The following is a 22,410-nucleotide window of genomic DNA, read 5'->3' as shown; positions in this document are numbered from 1 at the left end:
CGAATGGGAAGTAAATTAAAATTTTGACATTCCAATTTTTATATTGACATTCAATTATATATAGTTACCAATATGAATAAATTAATTTGTATTATGCTCAAATTATAGCATTGATTAAAATTATTATTTATTCAGTTTTACACATAGACCTGTTTCAATTTTCTTTAAATCATCATGGTATTGTAATAAGATGGTAATTAAAGAATCCAGAAATGCTTTAAGTCAAAGGAACTTAGTTTATATAATTAAAAGAACTTATACCAACATAATGTGTCATGTTAATATTAAAAACTTAATAAACAAAACAGAAGTATCAAATCAACTATATTTTATTATGCAAGATATTTGTTAATTTATGGCTATCAGTAAAGTTATTCAAAGAACTTGGTTCCATCGCCAGGTGTAGCAAGTATAATTTGTGTAGCAATAAAAATTGCTGGCTTATTTAAGTATACATTTTTACATTCAGTGTACAAGGTTCTTCAATTCTAGGTGATGTTAAAAATCACAACCCTTACTAATCTGAGTAATCATAACTATAAAAAAATGCACCTTATCACAATAATTCAAAGAAATAATAATGTTTTTAAATGTACAATATCAAAATCATTACATAGTTTTATAATTGCATTACAAGGAAAAATTCTTATAATATATTAGAAAATTATCATGCTCAAAGAATCTCTTTTTCCTTATAGTTTAAATGCAAATTAAAATCCTGTTATTAAATGAAATGTTGTCAACTCACAGATAAACAAATGGTGATAATTGCTTTCACAAAATTTAGTTTAGTCAAAGTGGATGTGCGCCACCTAAAAACTAGGTGTGAATTATATCACCAACAAGGTTACATTCAAATATTTCCTGATGAGAGCAAAGATTTTAAGGTCTGTACAAGAATAAATCGATGTAGGCGTTATTGGTAAAACCCACGAAATGCAACAACTGTTTTAGGTAACCACAGACTGTATAGGGTCATTCAAAGCATTTACGGGTGGGGCGATAAGAATCCTATTAGATAAGTATCTTCCTTATAGTGAAGAGTCTTTCCTAACAGTTAATCTGCAGTAAAAGACGCATAGTTTTAATGCTACTTCTTTATGATTTCGAGGTCACCCAAAAACGATTGGTTATCTAGGACTTGCCAAAGTAAAACACCGCTTACCGCTTGTAGCGCCGCAAACCTGTCCTTCGTCATCCTCTACAGAAAATCACACACCAAATAAAGGTTTTATCTTATTACACAATCCCATTCACAGATATTTTCTTAACGAACGTCACTAAACTAAAGGACACGAACACTAGTTCACTTCACTCAAAAAATCGATACAACGAACGAACGAAACTTCTATCCGTCAGTAAACTGAAGAAAATTTTCACGAAATAACTTGTGGTGTTGCCAGTTTCCATTTATGTTTTGCCAAGTAGATTGACTTTTCTCTTGACAAAACTAGCCAATTTTTAACGTTTAAAAATTAAACTGGTGGCGTGAGATTTTCATCTTAAACACGCTTAATTAAAAAATGATAATATGTTATAAAAAAAAACTGTTTTGCAATAATATAACTAAGGTTACTTATCACGGTTTCGATCTGATTTTTTTTAAGGTTGGATTCCGCGAATATGCGGCAAATTATGGGAGGTGATAGGTGTAAAACAATCCTTCCATTAAAAAAATATTAAGACGTTTCTATTAATTATTATTTGCATTTTTTTATTTAATGTATATTATTAATATATTTCTCTTATTTATTAATACTTCGTAGCATGCACAGAAATATAATACAATTGACTGGCAGCCTTATCTCTTTCGAGCGATTTCTTTGAGGCAACCACTGTGAGAATTTAATGTGCAAATATACATAAGACATATAGTTATTTAGAAGAAACTAATGGAACATAACATAGGAAATAAAACATGTAAACAGTGAACACGATAATAATTAAAGAAGGTCGAATAAAAAAGAAAAAGTGCACATGATCACCATAATTTCAAATCAGTTAGTATATAAGTTAGGTATACGATATGGATAGGTAATGCTTGTACAGTACAGGACGGGAAGTGAGCTCTAACGCTTTGGATAAAGCTTATAAAGTAGTAATGGCAGGAGAGATTATACCATTAAGGTTTTAGTGCAAGAAAGGGAAGAATATTACTAAAACGTGGTAAGATACTGGAGGCACCATACGATTTGCGGCTCCCAGGATAAATTTTAATACATTAATAATATAGAGATATATACATAAAAGAAGAAGCCTAACTACAGAAATGGCTGGGATGTAGGCTAGCCAGCACATGACTATAAATATAAACATTTATAGAATAATACATATTTCATTTTAAAATGTATATTACTTAATTCATAAGCTTTTATTATTATACTTGTATACTTGCAAGAATAATCGAAAATGATAAATTTCCGATGGTGAAAATATATACATATATATCATTTATTTTTCTATTAAACCTCATCAAATTGGGCAAATTGCTTTTTTATAGCATTTATAAGAAAAAACACTGTTGTGTCTTGATTGGCTTAATATAACATTTTGATAAATTCAGCCTAAAACAAGGTAATTTTTATGTGTCTAGCAGCACCCAATTGTAGATGGCGCCAAAGGTTGTGACTTATGACGTCAGTATTGCGGATATGAGTAAAAAAGAGTAGAAGACGATCATATTAACTTCTTTTAAATGACATATTTTATAATATATCATGAAATGGTAAGAAAATATTAATAAAATTATAATACTTTAATTTTTTTTTGTAAGAAACTAAATTGTAAAAGATGATGTCGTAGCAAGAAATATAATTTTTTTTTAAAACAATTATGGTATCTCAGTTGACTAGAGCTGTCATCGGGACTGTCGTTCAGTAGCCGATGTCAGAGTTTTCTTCCGTTTAGTCAAGTGACGCCATTGTGAGCCGTAACGACTTTTAAGACCACGGAGTTTAATCTCGAATTTCTTAGTTAATCTTGGTAAATAGTGCTTTCAAATATCGTGATTAAGTTCTATATACTTAATTCTTTCTAGTTATAATTATATTTATGTGATGAGTTATGTAATTATAGTGTAATTCTCACTAGTGTTCGGTACTATCAAGCTAAATTCCTATGAGGATAATTGAGCGCCATTTGATCAAAAACTTGAAATTACTTCTTGTCAGTTCTCATTTGTTTTAAGAACAATTTAAATCCTAATATCATAGTGTTTTTGATTAGTAAAACTACTAAAAATACTGTTTCGTAACGTAAACAAAAAAAGTCATACGCATAATCTTTTCAGATGTTGTCATGCTTTCTATTTTAGTAATGTTAATTATTTGTGTATATTTTCAGGAGAGTACCAAGTAAATATTTAAAAATGACGGATGATATGCCCACTTTTAAATGTGTATTGGTCGGAGATGGAGGCACTGGAAAAACTACCTTTGTGAAGCGACACTTGACTGGAGAGTTCGAGAAACGATATGTCGCCACACTCGGTGTTGAAGTTCATCCCCTTGTTTTTCATACTAACCGAGGACCTATCAGATTTAATGTGTGGGATACAGCTGGGCAAGAGAAATTTGGTGGTCTTCGAGATGGCTATTACATACAGGGTCAATGTGCTATCATTATGTTCGATGTAACCTCCCGTGTCACATATAAAAATGTACCGAATTGGCACAGAGATTTAGTCAGAGTGTGTGAAGGTATCCCTATTGTACTGTGTGGTAACAAAGTAGACATAAAGGACAGGAAAGTTAAAGCTAAGACTATTGTATTCCACAGGAAAAAGAACTTACAGGTAATACATATGTTGCAATAATTGATATTGTTTTGTAAATATATAATTACATGTATGATACCATGGTTAATTAATACATACAAGTTAGTCTAGTAGATAAGATATTTTCTAATTAAAATTAAGTTTAAAAGCTTTACTCACTGTGTAATTTAATGATTAAATTTTCTGTTCTAGTACTACGACATCTCTGCTAAATCAAATTACAACTTTGAAAAGCCCTTCTTATGGCTAGCAAGAAAGTTGATTGGTGACGGAAACCTTGAATTTGTTGCTATGCCTGCACTTGTCCCACCAGAAGTTACTATGGACCCACAATGGCAAAACCAAATTGAAAAAGATCTCAAAGAGGCTCAAGATACTGCTCTCCCGGAGGAAGATGAAGACTTGTAAATAAAAACTCAGTTAAAATCCAGTGAAGCTATAAGCAACAATATTTTCATCATAACATTGAATTGCTTATGCGTTAATCATTAAGCTATGTCCTGATCTGTTGAAATTCATTCTTTGTATTATTTTTAGTATTAAATGAATACAATTTAGGAAATGTTGCATGTGATGAGTGTCAAATCCAAGCGCCGCCAATAAATGTAACAACTAGAGGTTTGTATCATAACATTTTGTTAACATAAACTATTCCATTTTTTGTTACTATTAAACAACATTTTAAAAATAAATTGTGGTGATACTTTTTCAATAAAGTTGTAAAAATATTATGTATTTTGTTTAACAAAAAAATTCTACTATTAACCTAACCTATTTCATTGTAAGTACCTACTAAATAATTATTGAGTCATGTATGGTCAGGCATTTGGCATGAGTCATCTTGCATCACACTAAAACTAATAGTTTGAGTATTGTGTACCATATACTAAACATACTAGATGGTGCTTCCCTTTTATTCATATTCAAATTAAAAACTAACTTTATAGTGAAAGCAAGGTTTAAAAAATCCTATAATACAAAAACCTAATACGTTTTTGGTCAATTGAAAGATGAATTCGATTAATTCACTTTATTCCTAAACAAAAATATGCACCAATTGCAATACCAACGTTGCTGTGGCGCTACAGTGTGGTCTGTTGTACGTCACTGCTAGTTATTAAGGGACCTACACCAACATAGTGTACAAAAAGTCAAGATTGCATACTTGGAAACATTTCATCCCTGAATGTGATAAATAAATAGCCAGTGTTTTCAACAACCAGTAGTGGTAAAAACATGTTTAGATAAGTACAATAATAAATACTAAGAAAGGGTCTGTTACACCTTTATTTTAAATGCATAATACAATAAACTACAATCCTATTCTTAATACTATGAAACTGTTCACTTCTTTGCGGCAGCCTTATCCCTGGCCTTCTTTCCCTCTAGGAGCTTGAGTCTATCTTCTTCTGTGAGGTCTTTGTTAATCTTGGTGATGACACCAGTTCCCAGAGTAATGTCACCAAGTCTCAATGTAAATCTTTGTCCAGTTTCGCAAACCATGGGTTTTAGTAGTCTTAGTTGTAATCTGAAAAAATGAATCTTTTAGAACTATGTATGTATATTATACACTATATATTTATAACACACTATTATTTGTATTTTTACAAAAAAATACATTTATGATTTGAGCTCCACAAAATTTAAGATTGTACATGTATATTGTACATATATAAAATGGTTTATGTTTATTTAACACATATAATTAAATATGTGAATTATTTATATGTACAAATACTACAAAAATCATTTTTTAAATATGGTTCTTATGTTTATTGTATTATGTTATATAAATATTTTAGCCATGTTATATTATATTCTGTAAATTGCCGTGTGGTACCCATTTTTAGGCATAGGCTTTTGTAGCATAATCATACTAAATTCACACAATTTCGGGTTTTAAATAAAAATATTACTAAAAATTTCAAAAGTATAGTCATAAACTATCTCTGTGAACTAATAGCTAAAGTACTGAGTATAATTTTCGGTGGAATTATTGAATACTTACGAAGAATCTTCTCCAGGCATGACCATCTCCTTATCGGGAATGGTGACCTGAGTAGCACAATCCCAAGTCATTGAGAACATTTGCAGTTGAATGAATGATGTGAACGGTTTTGCACGACCACCTTAAATAAATTACGTAAAAATATATGATTTGAACCAATACTTGTTTTTTTTTAAATTGAAAGAGATTAATGATAATAGTAATATTAAATGCTCATGTTTAAACTGCATATTACACATAAAAAATACATCATAAGATTTGATAAAAATCCATTCGTGGACGCTAAAGTGAATATGACAGTTGTTTCACAGAACCTTATTAATATGACAAAACGAACCTTCTTCCTTGCTGAGGATATAAACAGCAGCTTCAATATTGTCATGGGCCTTAACAGTTCCCGGCTTAGCCATTACCATTCCACGTTTGATCTGTTCTCGCTTAATGGATCTAACCAAGGCACCCAATTGGTCACCAGCCTGTGCTTCTTCTAGCGTTTTATGGAACATCTCAACTCCGGTGACTGTGGTTTTCATCACTTTACCATGACCAACAATTTCGCATTCTGTACCTTTCTTTAATACACCTGAAAATATAAAATATTTGTATAGTATTACATTTAATGGAATTGATTAATAATATCTCCATCATGTTTAATAATTAGTTTCTTATCACACTGTAAGTGGCAAATGAGTATAGTAGTTAAAAGTGTAATTGGACTAATTTAGTTAGTTTTTGATCTCCTTCAATTTTATAACTAAAAAAATATCATTAATAAAATATATTGGTAATACATTTTTAATCATATGCAAGCAAGATATTGTGTCTTAATTTAAATAAATATTACCAACTGATATACCTCTTACAACCCTGTTTAGCCATTAGATAAAAGTCAACATTGGTAAAGGATGTACAAGAACAAGAGTGTCTAATTATGCATCGAATTCTAATAATATATACCTCGGTGCAAACGTCCTGTAACAACTGTCCCACGTCCCGGTATTGAGTGCACAGACTCAACGGGCAAGAGGAAAGGTTTGTCCAGGTCTCTAATTGGAGTTGGAATAAATGCATCCACTTCGTCCAAAAGCTGAGTGATGGCATCAGCACCTATTTCTGGACTTTTACCATCTAGTGCACATAAAGCTGATCCTGTAAATACAATTTATGTATGTATACAATATCTATACATGATCTTGAACCTATGACAAGACTTAGCCAATAAATTATTTTTAACCATATTGTCTCTACACTAGCTGTAATGTGTATGCAAAGTATATAACTTTGTAAGTTTTGTTTAATTAATTTTAGCTAATTGTTACGTTTTTAATATGAGGTTTTATGGCAAATTGAATTTGCTATGTTCATATTTATACTGAAACTAATGTGAGCTTAATTAATTGAAGAGATTTTTGTGTCCTACATAGTCCCTCATGCCAGTTGATGAATGATGATTTATTTTGATAATGTTGTATATTTATAATAATATGTAATTTAGAAATTTAAACTTTATTAAAGTAAAGCAAACATATATTTTTGAAATAATGTTGTTATCAAGTATAAGATGATATTTCCAAAATAAACCAGTTATTTACTATGATGACTGATAGTTTTAACTACCAGGTAAAAGCATTTCCAGGTAATCCATTTGTGATCAACTCTTATAATCTCATAACTACACTGTCTATCATATTGAATAGGATTGTAGTTATACAAACTTTGTCTTACCTTTGACAACAGGTATTTTGTCACCATCATATCCCATCTCAGACATTAACTCTCTAATTTCCATCTCCACTAGTTCTACCATCTCAGAATCAGCAGCATCTACTTTATTAATAAATACTACTACATGTTGAATACCAATTTGCTTAGCCAGCAATAAATGTTCCCTTGTCTGTGGCATAACACCATCTGTTGCTGCAACTACAAGAATTGCACCATCCATTTGAGCTGTCCCAGTAATCATATTCTGGAATTTCATAAGGAATTTATATTGTTAAAATACACCAGTCTTGAATGTCCTATAGATAGAATTTGAAATTAATTATTAGACATTACAATCTCAAAAAAGCAATAGGACCAAATAAAAAAGTATTCTTTGTCTTGCAAAGGTGAATGTGGTCAGAGATACCCGTGTATGCTGCTTTACTTTTCTAAATTTCTAATGCAGATAATGTAATGAACAGTTAATAAACATGCTGAATACATATTTTTTTCATTACAGACAGGATAGTAATGAAGCCAACAACTAAAATTAATTTGGTTTACCTTGATATAATCAGCATGTCCAGGGCAGTCAGTGTGGCCATAATGCCTCTGTTCTGTTTGATACTCAACATGAGCAACATTGATAGTGATACCACGGGCCTTTTCTTCTGGGGCATTATCAATGTCTGTGTAGCCTTTACTTTGTGCTAGGTTGCGGTCGGCCAAAACTATGTAATCAAAATGAGAATTGCATTACAATTATCAACACTATATTCAAGGCTAACTACGTAACTAACTTAATTAATATTAGCATATTATTTAACCAATAATAAAAAAATAATATTTTAGTAAATGATCTATGGAATACCTCTTGTAATAGCAGCAGTTAATGTGGTTTTTCCATGATCTACATGGCCAATAGTACCAACATTGCAGTGTGGCTTTGTTCTTTCGAACACTTGTTTTTCTGCATAATTTCTACGAAGTATAATACTTAGAGGTGTAAGAGCGGGTGTTCCACTGACACGTACATTTGGACATGGGGTTTGCTTCAGAAATACTTTCAGTGCTAAAAATAAATAAGATTTAAGAGGCAAGTTCATATTACTTGTCAGAAAGGATACTGGTAAAACTGCAATGTTAAATCGTATCTTAAACTCAATGCATTCATCACGACCTAGTAGGTATTGTCTCTTACTTACAAAAAGAATTCTAAAAAAACTGAGACTATTCCTTTTAACGTAGAGAATGAAAACATTTACATAATATGTCGCAAAGGGCGAATGTGAATATTGAACTACTTTCAAAATACTAATTTGTACCGATTGTTATTTTGTGCGATTTTTATCCATTTTGTTAGTTTTTTTTAAATAACTATAAAAATGGACAAAAATCGAGTTATCTAAACTTGGAAAAATCTCCTGTAGGCTCACCTGGGTTAACCAAACTTTTAGCGAATGATATTGTCGCCATGGTTGTCAATACCACTGTATTGAATAAAAAGTATAAGTTCTTTGGTTTTACTACTAATATGTCGAGAAATAAAACCCTTATTTATTTAATATTTTCTGAAATCAATAAAGTATGAAATTTAGAACTCCAACCTAAAAATCCTTATTCTCTAATCTATTCACAGATAAAAAATAATGACATACTACGAATAATGAAGACTATAAATATAGATTTTTAGACCTTTTATGTGAATAACACACGGTACGACAGTTTATTATGTTATTTGCATAAAATATAATGCAGCTATGCATTATTATGGTTTATAATATAATATAAGCATAGCGTTAATTTTGGGCATGTCTTATTCACTGATTAATTTGTTGTTTGCTAACACGGTGTCTGAGTACAGACTGTGGAGGACGGAAGGTGCTGCTCTTTCTCGGAACTAGATGGAGTATCATCGACCAGTCTAACAATGAAATGGCCAGTCCGAAGGCCCCAGTGGCTAAGGTGGAAGAGTTTAATATTAGGTCCTTACATATGAAATTGGCGTTTTGAAACTCAAGCTTGCCTCAACGACATATCTTACGTGCCGATTATTTACCTTTACTAACATTATATGCCTCGGTATACATACTTAAGCAGTGTTGGCCTAGTGGCTTCAACGTACGACTTTTAACTCTGAGGTCGTAGGTTCGATGCCCGGCTGTGCACCAATGGATTTTCTTTCTATGTGCGCATTCAACATTAGCTCGAGCGGTGAAGGAAAACATCGTGAGGAAACCTGCTAGTCTTAGACCCAAAAAGTCGACGGCGTGCGTCAGGCACAGAAGGCTGATCACCTACTTGCCTATTTGATTAACAAATGATCATGAAACAGATACAGAATCTGAGGCCCAGACCTAAAAAAGGTTGTAGCGCCAATATTATATACATACTTGGCTATGGCTACAATTAAAAAGCCAATAAAACGCGTAATTAAGTTATTACTAAGTTAAATTTATTAAAAATAGTAATCCAAAAGTTAAATCATAAAATACAACAATCAATGACATAGCCAAGTGACTAAATCATTGTATTTCACTAAAATTAGCGAATAGTTATCTTACCAATGAAGTATATTATACATGCAATTACTTTTTAAAAATATTCCATAAAATTATATCAAGTTAAAATGGGATACTGATATGCGATGGTCGTATTTATTTTACCAAAAAAAAAACATAGAAGTAGTATTAGGCTGTAGGTATTAGCACAAGGATAGATCTAATATTCAGTAAACTCAATTAATATTAATTATTAAGTTTTTGTTTTAATTTTGCGTTGTATTTTTTTATTTCTTCTTCAGTAAAATTCTTCGGTTCGTTAATGGGTCCGTTGTAGCGACTTATAAAAGAAAATTTCTTTAGACGCATCGGAAAATCTAAAGCTTCACACTCTTCGGCTTGCCGTAAAGCACGCTCTAATCGGCTTTTGAGAAGTTTTTCTTTACAATTTCGCACTTTAGCCTTGTTTGGGGCGAATGGTAAGATACATTTTGTAGAAATCCAAGCTCTCGTAGCATTATCGTCAAAAAATGTTACGTTGTAGTGACTCTGTAATATAATAGTTATGGACTAAAAAGCCTGAAGCATGAAGTATACACAGATTACATGCAAGAAGTGGGTAGGCGTAAAATGAATTCACAACCAAAAATTATTTGCGTTTCTGATTACTATACTTTAAGAAAGCTTCAAATGGTCCTATTTTGGTTTGTGGCAAATTAATATTCTCTGTACATTTATTTTAAAAGTTTTTGTCGTCATAGCTACTGATACGTATAAATACACAAATTAAACAATTTTGAATATAACACGATTTGATAGCACCCATGTCCCAGGTCCCACTGGAGTCAATTTGTTGGCCTTACCGGTATATCACTGAGCCCATCAATCCAATAGAACTGCTCCGTATCAGGATCGTCATCAACCATAGCGGGCCACCAAGGCCAATCCCCAAAGCGAGCAATCACTATTGATCCAACCGAATATTCACTATGTAAAAGATCAGCTTCTACTTGTAAGGGAATTTCTTCTTCTGGTACTGAGCAACTAATTATATCTGTATTTGAATTATATCTAGTTTTAAGTATTAATCTACCTTAAAGGAAACGATTCTCAGTCGTTTAAAATCCCTAACCAATTTTTGATATGGAAATTTATCTATCTTTTTATATTACCTGTTCTGTGTCTATATAATGACGTAATTTATAGTTTTAGTCCAAAAAAAAATGAATGCACAGAATTCGAATCAGAAATCTCGTTTTTCCCCTACGGTGTAAAATCCAGAATCTATATAAAATTCGCAGTTTAATAGGATCTTATGATTTTTATAATTGATTAAATATTAATAATGTATGAACCTATTAACTTATTAATATTTATGATGAAAATAAAAATTAAAAACATGCAAGATTTTTTGATATGATGTATATGTCCCCTGTGAGTTCCACTTCATTGCTGTTTTTATAAGAAACAAGAAATAAGTCGTGCAGTGCAGCACATGGAAATATCAACGACGAAGGCGTAAAACTCTTGCTTCTAGATGAGGGTTGTTTGAAAAGGGAGAGGAGGGGGATTCCAGGGATGTTTCAGATCTAAAGAAGCGTAATTAATGAATTGAAAATTATTTATTAAAATTTCTATGTTGTGTTCTTATATAATAACTTACTTTAATTACGTTTACACGAGTAAAGAGATTTAAACACTAACCTGGGTGTAATTTACAAAACCAGTTGTCCGGCAATTGTTGTCGCTCATATACATTAGGGATATGTCTCCATTTGTTACAGGAGTCACATTGTACCCAAAGGCTAGATTCAATTCGGCGTTCTTGGAACCATAACAATCTCTCAAATTGGGTCAATTCGTCTGGAGGCTGACTGAGAAGCTCTTGGCTAAAGGAAATTTCTATATTTTTAATTTCATGGATATGATTGTTTTATAGCGAGAGAAATTTATATGATGATAGATGTTGTTGAGACGCGTAAAGAGAACTAAGCCTTTTGAGTTAATAAACCTAGTGTAGTTATTATAAGTGCAAGTGCGGTATCTCGGACACACGAACATAGTGTCAAAACATTATAGATCAAGACTGTTTTAGCTATTCACTTGTATTGTAGAAACTTAAGTCAACATAATATTACTTATTAGGCATAATTATTGTATAGGCTAAGGAAAAAAAGATGTGATGTATAGTAGATAAATAAGACACACCTTTGAGAAGCCATTGAGCGTATGGATGATGATATAACCTGGAAAGAAAAAATATAAACAGATTTCCTAAAGTAATTTTTGAGGATTTTTGAAAATTGTACAACGTGACCACTCCTGTTGTGAATTTTAGACCCATACATCATAATCGCGATTACTCTTGGACCATTTACCGACGTAATTATTTGGATAAGGATATGTTAAAAAAAATTACGTTTGTTTTTAAAACCGAATTCTTTACCAGATATCAAAGTTATAGTGAGTCAGCCATTCTATTTATAATTATACGGTATTTTTTTTCTTTAATGATACCTTTCTTATTGATGCTCCACTCGCATAAGTAGTGTCTCTATAATATATATATTTATTTTAATACATTGTAATTAAAGGTTTAAATTGCTTCACATTAGATGTAATGGGAGAGTCACAACCTCCTGAAATATCCTAACAGTTGTTACCACATCAGGAGTCTGGGACACATGTTTTTTTATGTAAGTAGTTCATGGCAATAAATGATTATCATAATGTCTAACACAAAACGATTTTGTACTCTGTCTTAACGAGTTTTAAATCATTATTGTATTTACGATTCTTTCACGGAACATTTATATATAATTTAAATAAAAACACTGTCGTGTTATACCTACTTGATTTTCATGAATTATCTCACCGTTTTTCAGAACCCTCTATAAATTCAAATTATAATTTATTCTAAATCCAAGTGTATTTTAGCACGGCTCTTTCAACAAACAATGATATTGTCGGTACTTATATTCTACCTTCATATACGTTCAATTATAGACCTTATAAGCGTTAATTATAAAAAATCTGCCATCTTATATACACAACCACAACCAAAAATACGGTATGTATACTAATAATCATTGTAGTTCATTGATGTTAATATAATAATTTACCATGTATCCGCGTTTTTATTACTTGCTTTGTATTATAGTTGAAAATAGTGCACTTACCTCTGGTTGTGATGCATTTTCCGGCTCGGAGGGTGTGCCCGTTGGTAAATCTACTTTATCCATTGCTGGACCTTCAGACGTTTCACTGCCGAAATACTGTAAGGAAGATAATTTATTTCACATAAAATTCATTTATTTAGTTAAGGAATCCATAATTTACTGATATTGTGTATGCTCACAGAAGATTCTTAAGGTTTTCTGATGTTTTTATATTCTTAGGAGTCTATAAATTGTTAGCACAATTTCTAGGGTATGTATTATCTACGAACTTTCTTTCTCGTCATAAGATGTTATTTTCCCTCCAACTTTTGTAACAAAATAAAAGAAAAGGCGCGTAGTCTATTTGTCTGTGGTTTGGCTTTGAGACCAATTTAATTAAATTTTGCAAATATAGTTAGTTGGACTTAAATTTAAATTATTTTTTTTGCTTACAATATTATTTCATTATTAACATTTATTGACAAAAATAATACTCAGTATGTACTTATATAATTATTAATTTAATTTATTTTAAATCGTTTCTTAAAATATTTTCTTTTCTATGACTTTTCAAATTATAAACATAGACAAGATCAAAGAAAAAGTCAAAGCAAAGCTTTATTTCTTTTAATTCTGGTTTTAACCATATTTATGTAGTCTTTTTTTAAATTTAAAATAAGTTTAACTCTTAAATAAAGATAACTCAAAGGTATATTTTTTTATTTTTTCTCAATTTAGGTTTCGTTAAAAGGAAGTGCGCAGTGTATTATCTGCCTGGCTGCCGGCTGCTAAGCTGGTCGCCATATTTGTGGCGAGTTGAGTAGTTGTGGTTTTTCACGTTTTCGTCGTTATACCGACGAAAGGGAGTAGCCAGTACTCCCTTATTAGTGTGTCGCAGTCCTTCTGTGTAAATTTAGCAAAAGCTTATATTTTTAGTTCAGAGTTTGTTATTTTCTCATTGTGTAAAGCTATAAACATGGCCTTTTAAAATGTCGGCTTTGAATGTAATTACTGTGTCTGCTCGCGGAGCTTCCCGCTTTTCTATTGTGGATGTTGGAGGAAACCAGAATGGACAAAAAGTCTATAAATCGATCTACTATACCACAGTCGAGGGCAACTGCCGTCGACTGTAAAAAAAGTACAGGTAAATAAGTAAAGGTCATCTCGTGATGTCACAATTTTATTGTCTGGTTAATTACTAACCTGTAATAATTTGTTCTTACTCAATTAATAAACCATATTAAATCATTTAGAATTTATTTATGAATACTATTTCTCCCTTCAAAATATAAATAATTTTATTTTTTACGATAAATTTCTAGAATCGACATATAAACCTTGGCCAAGGAATAACAAAAAACGTGAATCATCGGGTACTGTACCAAAAAATGAAAACTACCGTAAAAATTTACCAGTACAGAGAGGAAGAGGCCAGGCTGACAAAAAGCCCCGTTCTCTTGGTGCCAATAATTTTACTGTGGGTGGAGCGGAGAACACCAGGTAAAATGATTTTATTTTTATTTATGAGATCATTTTTATCAAATATTTAACATTTTAAAACTTTATATTGAACATGAAATTAATTAACTACTTAAGTGTTGTACAATCCACAATTAAATCCCCATGTAGTAAAATTATTATTGCCGGTTTATTTTATTTATGTTATGTGTAAATTGAGTCATCTTTGATTTGCCATATTTCTATATTACAGGCTAGAAAATGATGAAGAACCTGAAATAGGTTCTTTGTTGATGCCAGGAAGCAAAAAGCAAAATTTGAACCATTTGCTGAACTTTATGTACTACCCTCGAGGAAGTAATGAGCGGAGAGGGCCTCCACCTCGAAGGCAGGTTGGCAGGCCCCAAAACCGCGTTCACCATCATTTTGAACATGACTTGTACTTAAGGACCTAGTGAGTAATTACTTTATATCAAGTACCATCAATGAAAATTATATTTGTTTGGTAAATAATCAGAACTTTCAAAGGAATCAGTATTATACAAAAGTTAGTAACTATCAGCAAGTGTATTCGTTTTTATTAATAAAACTTTTTTCTAATTATATTCTATGATCTCACATCTAAATAAGAGAAGAGAGGTCATAGGTGCTACTACCTTAAGGCCCAGATCCATCAGTTATCAGGAACCTGTTTACTAATAGTATTAGGATCAGTGTTCTGTGCCAGTCACATGCTATCGACTTATGGGTCTAAAGCAGCCTGGGATTGAATTAATGACTGCGGTGATGACAGTCGCACACTAAAATTACTTAAGTCTATTAGACTGACATTGCTGTTAAAAAAATACTACAGTTATTTAACTATAAATAATTTCCATAATATTATTATAGTTGTCAATTTGTTGTCAAACAAGATGGAGATTATAAAGAAAATCTGTTAAACCCCGACCTTCCAATTAAATGGGAACAAATCGAGGAAATTGTAAGTATTTTGCAAACTATATAACGCTAGACAAAGAAACATATGCACTGAACATGAACAACATAAAACTAAATATAGAAAGGAAAATTGTTATAGTGCACAGTGTTAATTTGGCCTTGCTCAGTTTGTTACTGTGGACACTTGTGAGCAAAGCATTGATTTGATTTGACATTTTTAGTGAATTTAGAAAAGTTGTTTGATATTTTTACAGGTTTTAGTAATAATTTGGGATTCTCATCAAGTGCTTAAATTTACATTAAAATACGTTTTATCAAGAAAACCATCACCACCAGATCAGTGGTGGGCAAGCTTTTTTAATGGCGAGCCAAAAGTTAAAAAAATTCTAGAGAAAGGCCAGAATTATAACAAAAAATGCATTCTTGTTAAAGCTTTTAATTATAATATAATAACAATACCAATAAAATCTACTTTTTATTCTCAACTGGCAAAACGGAATTATAAAATGATGATGATTATTTATTTCACCCAATGTGTTACCTTACTGTTATAGGTGGTAAGGATGGTTGGTGAATGGCAATGCCCCATATGCTTGGGTCATCCAGTAGCTGGTCGTGTAGGTATCTGTGGCCATGTATACTGCTGGGCTTGCATTTTGCATTACACCTCTACTCATGAGAAGCAGCCACCGCCCTGCCCTGTCTGTATTGTGACTCTCAATGTGGCCAATATGAAACCAACCAGATTGGTTAAGTGGGATACAACAGAAGAGGTATGTTGGACATTGGACTTATTTATTATATTTTATTATATTATATTTATAACTTAACTATTATTCTCATTACACTTGTACATGAGAGAAGTCTGGAAAGAGATGTTTCTGAGTTATTTTTCAGTAAAAAAGTAAAATTCCAACAGATTAATTATTGTATTATCAATTCTAAATCTAAGTAGCTCTCACTCATCACACGCGTCGCTTATTGGCTGACAGGAATAAATCGATGTAGCGTACACAGTAATATATTTTCTCTTCTTTAAAGAATTAGAGGATTTCTGTAATAGCAAGTATTAATTTCTTAAACAGGTGACAATGCGTCTCGTCCGCCGCTTACGTGGATCCACAATAGTTGAAGCAGCGCCACCTCGTGGTGTTATAACAGAGATCAATGACGCGTCTGTCTTGCCGTTGGAGGAACAGCTGACCTCACCTTATGCAAGAATATTTTCGGCTACTCAACAACAGGTATGCAATACATATAAGAGTTATAAATTCAATTCGTGTCCTTAACACTATTATAATTTTAAGGTGTTTGCTGTATTTTGCATTTACTTGTATAAAAATTCATCATGTTCGTAAGAAACCAGTGCAGCTCTATGATTAAAATATATAAAAAAATAACATTCTTAGGCTGTACAATAATAATAATGGTAGTTATATAGAAATATAACCATTATTATTTTAACTAGCAAACTTATAGTGTGTTTATATCCTATTGAACCAGAATTAAAACCAATACTTAAAAAGCCCAACAAATAACTAAAGAAAGTGCTTTAATTTTATTTTTTAATAATTAAATATTTCCAGATTCTTGACATAATAGAGAGAGATAAGGAAGAGATTTCAGCTCAAATTCAAGCAGAAATAGATACAACAGAACTTGTCTACTTAGAACAAGCATTAAATATGCTTAAAATTAAAAAAGAAAAGCTAAAAAGGCAACATGTAAAACCCAAAATTGTTGAGGAGGTAGACGATAAACTTGTTATCGAGAAACATGATTTAGCTGAGAAAAAATATGATTGGTTTGATTTTGATGAAGATGAGGGTGCCGCTTGCTTAGATGACTTGTCAGAATTAGACATAAATGATGAAATACCTGATATGCCACCGGAACCTGATCCCAAATTTGGGTTTGATCTCAATGATAATCCTTTGGAAGACTTGGATGTTAGGGACAGTCCCACAGATATAGATCCGATTAATATAACTGAAGTTGACAGGGAGAATCAATCAAGATACTTCTATTTTTATCAAGGTATAAAGTTTTTTCTATCTATGTAATAATATTAACATGAAAATTATACAAACTAACACACAGTTAGTAAGGATATTACTAACTGTGTGTTAGTTTATGAGGTGTAAACTCAAGACCCATATATGCTGATTTATTATTATAATTAAATAGGATTCCAATATATGCCATTACAAATACAATTATTGTTACATCATTCATCTTAATTTATATAAATCTCCTGTCACGATGTTTGTCCGCAATGGACTCCTAAACTACTTAACCGATTTTAAATTAAATTGGCACACCGTGAGCAGTCTGGTCCAACTTAAGAGATAGGATAGCTTAGATCTTTGATTATAGTCACAATTATCTGTAAACTCCAAAAGATTCTAACAGATGTCAATACTTTTCGACTGGATTGAGTAAGTAATCAATAGATGGCACTGCTATGGTAAACCGACAAACGTGTTATATAAGCTACAATTCAATATCATGATTACCACGTGTTATTTAGGCTTAAGTATAAATTAAATTTATTTTGTAGTAAACAAAATACCGTGAATATTCAATTATTTCTACTTTTTTTAATTTTTGGTGTTAGCATAGCCAACCACGTGTTACTTAGACCGAAGTGTAAATCAAATTACAGTGAAATTATTCTTTCGTGTCACGGTATTAAGGCTTACTAAAACCACATTCAGGAGAAACGAAGTTCGCGGGGGCAGCTAGTTGAAATATAAAGTAAGACTTTCGTCCTGTAAAGAATAACATTTTTTTATAAATTTTCAGCTGAGGATGGTCAACAAGTGTTTCTAAACAGTTTGAACGTGCGGCTGCTGGTTGCTTCCTGGGGCGCCCTTGTGGCAGCTCCGCCCCTTATACGGTCACGAGTGCTGCATCGAGATACGGTCTCGTTAGGTGAACAGGTAATGTCACATTTTATGTAATAATTAATAGCATAATCTTTTTTGGTAGACCTTTAAATACTTGTAAAAAAAGCATGTACAAAATGTAGTGTGTACAAGTGCTAACATAGTGACCGTTTATTGTGAATATATTATTTTTATTTATTTATTTATTGTATAAGTGTTCTTAATGTAAAGGAAGTTGATGTAGTGGAAACACAAACTGTGCACAGTTTTTCTATCCACCAGGACTAGGTGGATAGAAAAACTTGGTATGGTATGGTAACTTGATTGAATATCGATTTTTAATTAACTGTCTAGATATTCAATTAACTCTCTTATTTAACTACTTTACTGCAACATATACAGTTGTGGTCAACTAATTAGGGACACTCTTTGGTTAAAGCGAATTGTGAATTTATTTTTTATTTTCCAACGAGTCTAAACCATATTCCATATCTCTTACATGTAAATATAATTAGTCATTTATGTGGCCGATTATACAAACAATAACAACTTCTTTAACATTAAACCTCATTACAGTATAGCTGATAGATTATCGTAGTGCGATTTGTTCAAATAATGCTGGATGGCCATTTAATTAGGGACACTGAGATATTGCGTTCTATTTTCAAAATTTGAATCTCAATACTTTTTTACTTCTTCTCTTATTGGTTCGTGGTAGTTTTGGCGGCAATCCCGATATTTATTTTAAGTTTTGAAAAATATTTTAAAGAAAAATGGGTAAAAATAAAAGTTGCGATCCAACACTACGAAAAATTATCATGAAGTTTGTTGTCGAGCATGGTTGGCCATACCGAAGGATAGCAGAACATTTAAGTTGTTCAAAAACTATGGTATACAATGGTGCAACATGTCAGACGCAATAACACAGATTTAAATGTGCCCAGAACAAAAAGATCGAGAAAAACAACTCCGCAAGAAGATAGAATGATAACCAGGTTAGCTAAGAAAGATCCGTTTCTAGGCTCTATTTTAATTAAACACGAAGTGTTTGGGACAGACGAAAGAGCTGGTGTCTCAGCGAGGACCGTTTGGCGACGTCTGGTAGAAGCAGGGTTGTTCGGAAGAGTGGCTCGCAAAGTACCGTTGTTGAAGAAAGAACATAGAAATGCTCGTTTGGCGTTTGCACGTAAATATGGACATTGGACCTACGCCCAATGGCAAAATGTATTATTCTCTGACGAGACCAAGGTTAATTTGATTTCTTCAGATGGAAGGCAATACGTACGGCGTCCAGTAAAAGCGGAAATGAATCCAAGATTCACAAAAAAGCAGGTGAAACATGGCGGTGGAAACATTAAAATGTGGGGTTCATTTTCTGGACGTGGAGTGAGACCTGTGAGGAAAGTTCAGGGTAACTTAGGAGGAAACTATTGTTCTTCACTATCTTGCATGTCCCTAATTAGTTGACCACTACTGTATATTTCTTTTTTAATTTAATATTGAAATAAAAAGTAGCTTTTACTTAAATAGAAGAAGATAGTAAGTGTGCCTATAAAACTCAATTAGGCCTAATATAAACCCTTTTGGCATGTATATTATACATTGTACATAAATAATTGTTTTATTTCAGACACGTAGACACATGCCATACACAACCCACTTGCCGCTTCACTGCTCCTTTGATGTCGTCGAACTAGACTTAAAGCCACCCTACGTCACTCCAGAGGCACTTGAAAACTTCGCTGGTAATTATTTACTCTGTGACCTGATTTTTTATTTTCATATTTTCAGTTGTTAAGAAATGTACAGTCTTCACGCCTGTAAATTAAAAAGCAGAAAATTGTTAGTATATAAAGTTAAATATAAATATGAACTTCAAATATATATTTGAAATATATGCTATTCATAAATAAAAATAAATAAACATTATATTCATATTTAAATGAAGGCTGATGAGCAATTTACATTTACATATTATATTACTATTTCTGGTTAATTTCAGTGGAAATAGAGCGCCGTGCCCGCAACCGCGCTCGCCAGGAACGCGAAGAAAGACGTCGTGAACGTGCTTACCATCGCGCTATGGAGGGTCCACCTAAACCTGATTTCAATTCTGATGTGCTGTTTCCGCCACCTATTTCCCCCTTGGGAAGCCCACCAGAACATAATTTGTTTGAGCCTGGCCCTTCGGTCGAACAACCCATACCGTCTACCAGTGGTTCTGCTGGACCGTCCTTTGCAAAGGTAAAAAGGCTTTTTTGACGTCGGTACAAAATGATTTCACTTTAATCTAAAGTAGTCCTAGTCCAATCTTAAATCAAACTAAGGGTATTAGATCCAGCAATTAAATCTTTGTGTTCCTAAGGCAGATATGACTGATGATAATCCTCAAGAAAAATATCAAGAGGTAACAAAAATTGCTTTATCACTGTACTTCAGCGATACCTCGATTTTTACAATTATTATTAAAACTGAAACTAACTGTTGTGATCCCTGGCAGAAAGACCAGCACTGTGGAACACGTCTGCTCCACAGCATAATGCTGAGCCAGTAACTACCACAGCACACACACGTGTACACACAGTGTGTATGTAATACACTTAAAATGTACATTTTTCATCTTTTCAGATTTTTTTGTTATTTGCCTTTTTATTATTATTATTATTTTTTGTGTTTCAGTGTGTGTGTTTCGTTAGTAATAAATGTCTGTCTGGCTGTACAAGCACTTGAATAAAATTAGTTTTCACATTCCAACAGTGGTACCTCGATATACAAGTGCCCTAAAATACGATTGTTTTAACGTAACAAGAGCAGCCAAGCGAGCGATATTTTGCTTTGAGATGAGAGCAAGATTTGAGATACGACGAATCGCACACTACACTAACAGATTCTCCTACCTCAGTCTGTTTGCTTGTTTTCCTCGTATTTGAAGTATTTTTTTACAAAACATCACATTTATTTTTATAACCATGGGTCCGAAGACGCAGATGAAAACATTTTCTTATTCACAACAAAAACAAGTGAGCTGGTGTTTTGGGTGCTGGTACAGATTACACTATTTTTTTTAATTAAAAAATCATAAATATAAACCTTTTACATTTCAGATGGCAGGCACGAGCGGAACATGGCGGGTTCGGAAGAATAACGTACCTCCTCCCATTGAAGTAAATGAGGAAAGCCACGCCCCACGTTCTCTAGTACTGAGCGACGCAATAGAAGCTGCTCTACAAGCGAGTCCTTCAAACGCCCCGTCCAAAAAGAAAAAATCCAAACCAAAATTGTTATTTGCAACCGGTATGAACCGGTTTCCATAAACTTAAATATTTGTGCTACCAGATTCCATTAGATAATACTATAGTATACTATTTAAATTCTTTGATATTTGTATAACCTTACGGTTATTATGAAAGTATCTGTGGGGCCGTTCAAGTATTACATAGTCTTTGATTTTCTTATCTGGTGATTACGTCAATAGTAATACTTTTTTACACATTGTCTATGCTTGAAAATGAAATGCATTTTTGAGCATTCCTACAAATTAAAAAAGTCAAAAATCATTTATTCATATAGGTAACACAATGTACACTTATGAACGTCGAAATAAGAAATATACATTAAATGCTTCTAATTTTACATTAACTGCCAGGTTTCAAATGTACGCCCTTGTACAACGGCAGAGAAGAACTGGCAATAAACTCTCAGCCACTTCTTTTTAATCGCCAAGTTTTTTATTTTACACAACGTTAAACGTGCAAGGATTACACCGTGTTACACATAACATCTTAAGTACTAAATAATAATAAAATAAATTTAAAACAAAGATTTGTCTCAGATTGTCAAAGATCCTCTATCATCAGGAGGCATGGTGAAATAGGAGCACACACTTACATTCTCGTGGGAACAACACGCAAATACATAGTCGAAATAACTACCATCACAGCATACACGAATTCAAGTACGACCAGTCACCACAAGTAGC

General features: G+C 32.4%; 5 protein-coding genes across 12 annotated transcripts in view; 2 read left to right on the top strand and 3 right to left on the bottom strand.

Annotated features, from left to right (window-relative positions):
• Positions 1–1,392, bottom strand: part of LOC123717259 (syntaxin-1A) — a 57,230-nt gene extending 55,838 nt beyond the window's left edge. For 3 of the 5 annotated variants that reach the window (XM_045673160.1, XM_045673168.1, XM_045673192.1), the window contains exon 1: positions 1,166–1,391. In XM_045673160.1, coding sequence (XP_045529116.1) covers positions 1,166–1,198 — 33 coding nt within the window. In that variant the 5' untranslated portion in view covers positions 1,199–1,391. Of the gene's footprint in view, positions 1–1,165 lie in introns of all 5 variants that reach the window. The other 2 variants (XM_045673183.1, XM_045673176.1) reach the window with 1 other exon arrangement.
• Positions 1,393–2,861: 1,469 nt separating this feature from the next.
• Positions 2,862–4,503, top strand: LOC123720000 (GTP-binding nuclear protein Ran). Of its 2 annotated transcripts, none has more exons than XM_045676382.1 (3): positions 2,862–2,982; positions 3,343–3,793; positions 3,968–4,503. In XM_045676382.1, exons 2-3 carry the CDS (start codon positions 3,368–3,370, stop codon positions 4,181–4,183), a joined length of 642 nt encoding a protein of 213 aa, XP_045532338.1. In that variant the 5' UTR covers positions 2,862–2,982; positions 3,343–3,367; the 3' UTR covers positions 4,184–4,503. The 2 variants fall into 2 exon arrangements, with proteins under 2 accessions (XP_045532338.1, XP_045532339.1); XM_045676383.1 differs by lacking the exon at positions 2,862–2,982 and adding an exon at positions 3,144–3,165.
• Positions 4,504–5,044: 541 nt separating this feature from the next.
• LOC123719999 (elongation factor Tu, mitochondrial) lies at positions 5,045–9,127 on the bottom strand. The gene is made up of 8 exons (XM_045676381.1): positions 8,924–9,127; positions 8,359–8,559; positions 8,052–8,218; positions 7,509–7,752; positions 6,741–6,932; positions 6,121–6,366; positions 5,784–5,904; positions 5,045–5,303 (listed from the first exon to the last, which is right to left on the bottom strand). Exons 1-8 carry the CDS (start codon positions 8,961–8,963, stop codon positions 5,120–5,122), a joined length of 1,395 nt encoding a protein of 464 aa, XP_045532337.1. The 5' UTR covers positions 8,964–9,127; the 3' UTR covers positions 5,045–5,119.
• A 922-nt stretch (positions 9,128–10,049) lies between these two features.
• On the bottom strand, positions 10,050–13,489 carry LOC123720167 (zinc finger CW-type PWWP domain protein 1-like). Of its 3 annotated transcripts, XM_045676685.1 has the most exons (6): positions 13,347–13,489; positions 13,168–13,263; positions 12,197–12,234; positions 11,693–11,877; positions 10,852–11,042; positions 10,051–10,537 (listed from the first exon to the last, which is right to left on the bottom strand). In XM_045676685.1, exons 2-6 carry the CDS (start codon positions 13,228–13,230, stop codon positions 10,235–10,237), a joined length of 780 nt encoding a protein of 259 aa, XP_045532641.1. In that variant the 5' UTR covers positions 13,231–13,263; positions 13,347–13,489; the 3' UTR covers positions 10,051–10,234. The 3 variants fall into 3 exon arrangements, with proteins under 3 accessions (XP_045532642.1, XP_045532644.1, XP_045532641.1); XM_045676686.1 differs by lacking the exons at positions 13,168–13,263; positions 13,347–13,489 and adding an exon at positions 12,841–12,986 and having other exon boundaries at positions 10,050–10,537; XM_045676688.1 differs by lacking the exons at positions 13,168–13,263; positions 13,347–13,489 and adding an exon at positions 12,864–12,986 and having other exon boundaries at positions 10,050–10,537.
• Positions 13,490–13,899: 410 nt separating this feature from the next.
• Positions 13,900–22,343, top strand: LOC123720160 (RING finger protein 10). Its single transcript, XM_045676678.1, has 11 exons — positions 13,900–14,290; positions 14,469–14,646; positions 14,858–15,058; positions 15,496–15,586; positions 16,098–16,316; positions 16,629–16,787; positions 17,130–17,580; positions 18,349–18,485; positions 20,062–20,176; positions 20,434–20,675; positions 21,536–22,343. The coding sequence occupies exons 1-11, from the start codon at positions 14,197–14,199 to the stop codon at positions 21,743–21,745; spliced, it is 2,097 nt and encodes a 698-aa protein (XP_045532634.1). The 5' UTR covers positions 13,900–14,196; the 3' UTR covers positions 21,746–22,343.
• The last annotated feature ends 67 nt before the right edge of the window (positions 22,344–22,410 follow it).

This window comes from Pieris brassicae, chromosome 2 (genome assembly GCF_905147105.1).
Source record: "Pieris brassicae chromosome 2, ilPieBrab1.1, whole genome shotgun sequence".
Lineage (NCBI taxonomy): Eukaryota > Metazoa > Arthropoda > Insecta > Lepidoptera > Pieridae > Pieris > Pieris brassicae.
The sequence above is the reverse complement of the archived record's forward strand: the minus strand, read 5'-3'. Positions and strand labels throughout refer to the sequence as shown.